The sequence below is a fragment of the Sinocyclocheilus rhinocerous genome, unplaced genomic scaffold (assembly GCF_001515625.1).
Source record: "Sinocyclocheilus rhinocerous isolate Xijiao unplaced genomic scaffold, SAMN03320098_v1.1 scaffold2385, whole genome shotgun sequence".
Taxonomy (NCBI): domain Eukaryota; kingdom Metazoa; phylum Chordata; class Actinopteri; order Cypriniformes; family Cyprinidae; genus Sinocyclocheilus; species Sinocyclocheilus rhinocerous.
The window spans coordinates 575,016-580,927 of record NW_015667271.1 but is presented as its reverse complement, the minus strand read 5'-3'; the positions used below and the strand labels follow the sequence as shown (position 1 = coordinate 580,927).

Sequence of the window (5,912 nt, the reverse complement as noted above, 5' to 3'; positions counted from 1 at the left end):
AACACTCTAAAGAGAAAGGAAAAAATGAAATCGCATCATATGACCCCTTTAAAATCCATAGGAGGAAGGCTATCTGTTGGGGGTGGGGGGGATTATGTAATACCATGGTGTAACCACTAGATGCATGCGTATATATATATATGTATATATAGTGCTACGAAATTAATTTTCAGAAAAATGTTTTAGGTTTTGCATTTGTATATACACATTATCAAAGACTACTTCATTGTGATTGATTTGTAGATTGCACGGTTCCAATGAAGGACTAAATTCAAAACAAACAGGTGTCTAAAATGACCAGGTTAAATTAAATTTAAAGCTTACCTCAGACTTCCAGTGCTCTTACTGTTGTGCAGGGTCTTCTTAGTGGGTTTCTGTGATAGCAAAGCTCATAAGTAAAATATAAATTAGGCACCCACAAAGATGACAAATGGAGGGTCAGTACCTTTGGGCCTTCAACTGGAGCAGCCTTGTTTTGACCTGATGACCTTGGCTGGCCTACTGTGGCACTCAAACCTAAAAGAAATTAAAGCTAACCTTAAAGGAATGAAAGTTACATCTAAAAAAAAAAATTTTTTAAACACTTTATAGTTTAATTAAACCTTTTTTGCTTGGCTTTCGAGATAAGGGTTTCTGAATTTCTGGAGACGCACACTAAAAGAAAAAGAAAGAAAACAACCACCAGCGCTGATGTAAGTGGTGCGGTTACCTTAAGCGAACACCAGAGGGCAGCAAAATCATTTTACCGTGAGCGCCATGGTGACCTCCCCCACAGACGTGTCATCATCTGAAAAACATTAGAGGTTATAAATAGTAATAAAAACCATCAAGACAGGACAAACAGGCTCTGTAATTGTAGTACCATTCATTAGGTCTTTTATCAGCGTGGTGTGGAGCGACTGCGGCATTTTCATCAGCTCTATTTTGAAGACTCGGTCCACAGTGGCCAGTAATTTGTTCAGATTAGCCTCCATTTCATTTATCCGGTCCTGGGCTGTTCCGGTGCAAGTAAAAGACTGGGTTAGTTAATATATATAAACGTAAAGAGCACATATTGATTGTAATATATGACTGACCTTCCTTCTCAAACTGCTGTATAAACAGCTCCTTTCTCTTAGTAACGTTAAGTCTAATTTTCTGGTCATAGTTGTGCTGCCCGTCGGACTGACCGGCAGAATCCTGACTGACTTTTCTAGCTCTTCGTGAAGCCATGCTACTAACAACACAAGACAGAACTTAAGAACTTTTTATAAACAGTACAAAACTCGAAGCAGGTGTTCGCCAATTACCTTCTTCTGTTTTAATAGCGAAGGTTCAGTAAAAAGGTTCACTAGCGCCACTTACTGGCCTGGATGCGCTTAGTTCAGGTTTTTCCTCAAACTGGTGCTCGGCTGCTGGCGAATCTCCGGCTAGAAGGGATACGTATACGTATGGCGCTACTGGGCATGCGCACATCAATACAGCGTAATTTTTGTCACACTGTACAACAATAATTACTATTTTTAGATTATTGTAAGGAGTAGGTTTAGGGTTGGGGTAGGTGTAGTCGTTAATAAAACGCAATCTATTTTAAGCGACGATACGCGACGTCATATGTGTGCGACACATTTAGATGTCTACTACAGAAGCCTCCTGTCAAGCATGCGAGTGTTTGATTCTCACATGTAAGATTTCTGGCAAATATGGGTAAAATACTGGATGATGCCGTGGATAGTGGCGGAATAGAAGTGATTATTCAGAATGAAAGGGACAAAACGGCACCACGGTGTCCACATGGTATGAGATCAATTATACGTTTATTGCTGCCGTGTCAATTTTCTTATTCTAAAATGCAACGTTAATTAATACCATATGTAATCATCGATACGTGCTTTTCCCAGGACCCGCTCTGTTGTTCGAGAAAACTGGCAATGGAGAGGAGAAAGGAAGGAGATTTTACGCGTGTTCTGCTTGTCGGGACAGAAAAGACTGCAACTTTTTTCAGTGGGCAGACGAACAGGTTAACTAGGACTAACATAGTATTTATTGTTGTACCAATTTCAATGTAACAGGTTTACAAAGGTTCTTTAATGAAACATTAAGAATTGTACAAGCAAACTTACGTTTGAATAAAATAAGACGAATATATTAAATCCTGTAAAGCCTGACATGAAATAATAGTTATGGGTCAAAGACGAAAGAGGCTTTTCAAGCATCAAAACAATAAGTGTAATACAGCTTTGAATTGTTGTTTTTTCAATACATTAGAAAGTGTCATGTTTAATTAAATAGTTTTTTTTTTTTTCTGCGCAAAAAATAAATATAATAGGCTAAATTTTTACCATGATTTACAAAAAACAGCCACTAAAATGTCATTCAGTGTAACAATCTTGTCAGGCATATTTGTGACCCTGGACCACAAAACCAGTCATAAGGGTCAATTTCGAGAAATTGAGATTTATACATCTGGAATCTGAGGGTGCAAAAAAATCAAAATACTGAGATAAACGCCTTTAAAGTTGTCCAAATGAAGTTCTTAGCAATGCATATTACTAATCAAAAATTAAGTTGAGATATTTACGGAAGGAAATTTACAAAATACATGAACTTTACTTAATATTCTAATGATTTTTGGCATAAAAGAAAAATCGATAATTTTGACCCATACAATGTATTGTTGGCTATTGCTACAAATATACCTGTGCTACTTATGACTGGTTTTGTGGTCCAGGGTCACAATTACCACAAGAATCAGTTCATAACATATTAAAAGACTAATTAGTTTTACCCCAAATACTACTTAATAGTAATTTTACATTTTTAAACTATGCCACTATCCCATTTTGGCCATTTGTCAGCAATAAAGTTTTACTAATTTTCAATGCAATAAAATTTAGTATGCACACTTATTCTTTTATATACTTTAATACGTTCAGGTCAGAATAAGTATTCGGTTTAAATTTTTACATAAATATAAGTTTTACACTGGATGACAATGGAACATTATTTCACTCACATTTTGACATTTTATTCTCCCCAACCTTAACTGAAACCTTAAAAGTAGACACTTTACTTGCATTTAATGTGTTTTCTATGTATATAAAATCACTTTTGTACAATTTCTTTTGATGTGGACATTAAAATGTCTTTGACCCTTATACAAATCTGAAAGTTATGAAAGTATAAAAGTTGTAAAAGTAAATTTTTTTTAATAGAAAAATGGAATTATCAATCAGGCAACAGCACGTAGTAGATTGTGAGCATCAGGTTTTTCAGCAAGGTTTAGAAACTTATGTACCAAATATGATACAGTAAGATTTATAGGGTTAATATAATAAGCTAAAACATGACAGCTGAACACAAGCATGTAAGACATAATACAACAAAAATGAAACCTTAATCAAAGAAGACAAAAACATATGTATGAATACTAGTTTTTCATTCACTTTATGCATTTAATTTATGCTTCAGATATCTGAGGCAAGGATGCTTGCCAGAGAAGAACAGAACCGCTCCAAGATGCCTCTTTTCAGTCATCAGGAATACAGCTCTCGGTAAATAACTTTTATTTTAAAAACTACACTCATCAAATAAGATACTGGCATGTCTGTTTATGGAATGAGGAAATGACTGAAAACTGAAAAATAGTACCAGAGATACTACGACTCAACAAAATCTTTCATATGTGTACGTTTGTTTCTTCTACAGATTTAGAGCGTTTGTTTCTCTCCCGCTGGAGCAGAGAAGGTTCTGTGTGGACTGTCAGCTGCTGATTCTGCCTGGGGAACGGGCGAATCATGAGAAACACAAGGCACTTTCTGAGGACACCACAGTGCAGCGATTGAAAAGGCCCAGTCTACTTCTGTGTCCACTAGAAAACAAGAAGAGTAATGCACAATATCTGTTTGCGGATCGGAGCTGTCATTTCCTCCTGGATATGCTCTTGGGGTTAGGCTTCCAGAACATTCTCTGTGTTGGGACACCGCGGTAAGTGTAAGCAGTAACTGCTATACAAATTTCTATATTTAAAAAATCGTAAAGTGTGTGCAATTATTTTCCTGTCAGTAAAATTGGCAAAATATCCAATGTAATGTACAATCGATAACATATCTCCACATTTTAACTTTATAATGGAAGATTCTCTTGTACACATTCACAGATTACATGAGGTGATTAAGTTGCGGAATATGGAGGGCAAGAGTCCTAAAATGAAGAGTTTATTGCTGGATATTGATTACAGGTAAACACAATACAACATAATTCGATTACACTTTATTTTAAGGTGTCCTTGTTACAGTGTAATTATACATTTAAGTACTGTGTAATATTAATTAACTACATGTACTTACTATATGGTTAGGGTTAGGATTAGGTTTACTTGAATGTAATTATGCATCATTTATTGTTATTATAATTGTAAGTACATGTAACGTGTAACAAGGACACCTTAAAATAAAGTGTTACCCATAATTCTTTGCAAATACAAGGTTAAATAGCCACATAGACAGAATTAAATTCTGCACCAGACTTTTTGAGTATTTTATGTGGAATTTATATTTATTTATTAGTATATATTTTTATTATATACTACACTCTTTTTACATTGTTTTGCATAAGGTAGAAGAGTAGACTGTTCCTCCAGTTTACCTTGATAACCTTTGCTTTTTTTGTACAAGACATATGCCTATATATTATATGCTTGCACTATTAATAACTGTTAATGCTCATAAAGATTGTCCTGTATCTAAGAAATATAATATACATTACCGTTCAAAATTTGTGTCTTTTAAAGAAATGAACACTGTTATTCAGTAAAGACTTATTAAATAGATCAAAAGTGTCAGTAATGTTCTAAACCAATGTTACAAAAGATTTCTGCTTGAAATAAATATCGTTTATTAACTTTATTGTTTTTATTATTGCTAATAATAATTAAAAACTGAGATCGCATATTTCCATATGATGATGGCCTTTGTCTTTGGGTGAAAAAAAGCGGAAGGCTGGGTAGAGAGGCTCAGTAAACTGATGATGTGCTCTTTCAAACACAGCCGTTTGCACTGCTGAAAACTCTTGTAGCGTTCTCATAGTCTCAGCATCATAAAACACCAGACGGCCCTTCTGATACTTTACAAACACCCCTACTCTGTTTGGTGCTGCCCGAGCTGCTGTGACGGGTAGTGCCACATGTCGATCGTTGTGCCAGGCCATGAGATGCCCATTCTGAAACTCAAGACTCCACGAGCACCTGTTCCTTCCAAGCTTGGCACCTTTGTCCCGTCCTCTCCTCTGTAGGCTGCCATAAGCCACACCCACAGCCCATGATGGACAGCAGTGCACATCTACTTCCCAGTAGTGCTGCCCAGATGTAACGGCAACAGAGCCCAAGGCACAGTATAACTGATCAAACCTTAGAGGCTCATTGGGAATGCAGCGATCCTCTGAGGAAAGGCACAGGCCCCGTCCTTCTGAGGTCAACTTGATCTGTTTGTGACAGGTCTGTTTGTCAATCGCCACATTAAAGGAGTCTGTCAAGATGAAATGCAAGAATATTCAGAAACTTCCGATTTACTTACAGCATATTCTGAACATTTCTTGTTGTCCATTAGCTAATCCTTTCAATACAGTATGATATATGGAATATATAATACAGTCTAAAAAATTATGCAAACACCATAAATTATACTTTTTTTTTTTAATTATAGTATGCAGGATATACACTACCGTTCAACAGTTTGAGATCAGTATGTTTTTTTTTTTTAAAGAACTTATTAAATTATTACAATTTAAAATAACCATTTTAATAGATTTGAAAATGTATTTTATTCCTGTGATGGAAAGCTGAATTTTCTTAATTATATAAAAATATTAAATATTTCTTAATTGTTAACAATTCTGGGGGAATCTCAAAGAATGTTGAAAAAAAATTATATATA

General features: G+C 35.4%; 3 protein-coding genes across 4 annotated transcripts in view; 1 reads left to right on the top strand and 2 right to left on the bottom strand.

The window, feature by feature from the left end:
- Positions 1 to 1,249, bottom strand: part of LOC107733465 (borealin-2-like) — a 5,661-nt gene extending 4,412 nt beyond the window's left edge. The window contains exons 1-6 of the mRNA XM_016545086.1: positions 1,077 to 1,249; positions 863 to 994; positions 747 to 787; positions 603 to 654; positions 446 to 516; positions 325 to 374 (exon numbers count right to left, since the gene is read on the bottom strand). Coding sequence (XP_016400572.1) covers positions 325 to 374; positions 446 to 516; positions 603 to 654; positions 747 to 787; positions 863 to 994; positions 1,077 to 1,212 — 482 coding nt within the window. The 5' untranslated portion in view covers positions 1,213 to 1,249. The remainder of the gene's footprint in view (positions 1 to 324; positions 375 to 445; positions 517 to 602; positions 655 to 746; positions 788 to 862; positions 995 to 1,076) is intronic.
- Positions 1,250 to 1,487: 238 nt separating this feature from the next.
- zcchc4 (zinc finger, CCHC domain containing 4) overlaps positions 1,488 to 5,912 on the top strand; it is a 13,750-nt gene continuing 9,325 nt past the window's right edge. For both annotated transcript variants that reach the window (XM_016545079.1, XM_016545078.1), the window contains exons 1-5: positions 1,488 to 1,776; positions 1,881 to 1,999; positions 3,451 to 3,533; positions 3,688 to 3,966; positions 4,139 to 4,219. In XM_016545079.1, the coding sequence (XP_016400565.1) occupies positions 1,683 to 1,776; positions 1,881 to 1,999; positions 3,451 to 3,533; positions 3,688 to 3,966; positions 4,139 to 4,219 (656 nt within the window). In that variant the 5' untranslated portion in view covers positions 1,488 to 1,682. The remainder of the gene's footprint in view (positions 1,777 to 1,880; positions 2,000 to 3,450; positions 3,534 to 3,687; positions 3,967 to 4,138; positions 4,220 to 5,912) is intronic.
- Positions 4,836 to 5,912, bottom strand: part of LOC107733464 (tripartite motif-containing protein 14-like) — a 6,963-nt gene continuing 5,886 nt past the window's right edge. Inside the window, exon 7 of the mRNA XM_016545085.1 lies at positions 4,836 to 5,504. Within this exon, the coding sequence (XP_016400571.1) occupies positions 4,912 to 5,504 (593 nt within the window). The 3' untranslated portion in view covers positions 4,836 to 4,911. The remainder of the gene's footprint in view (positions 5,505 to 5,912) is intronic.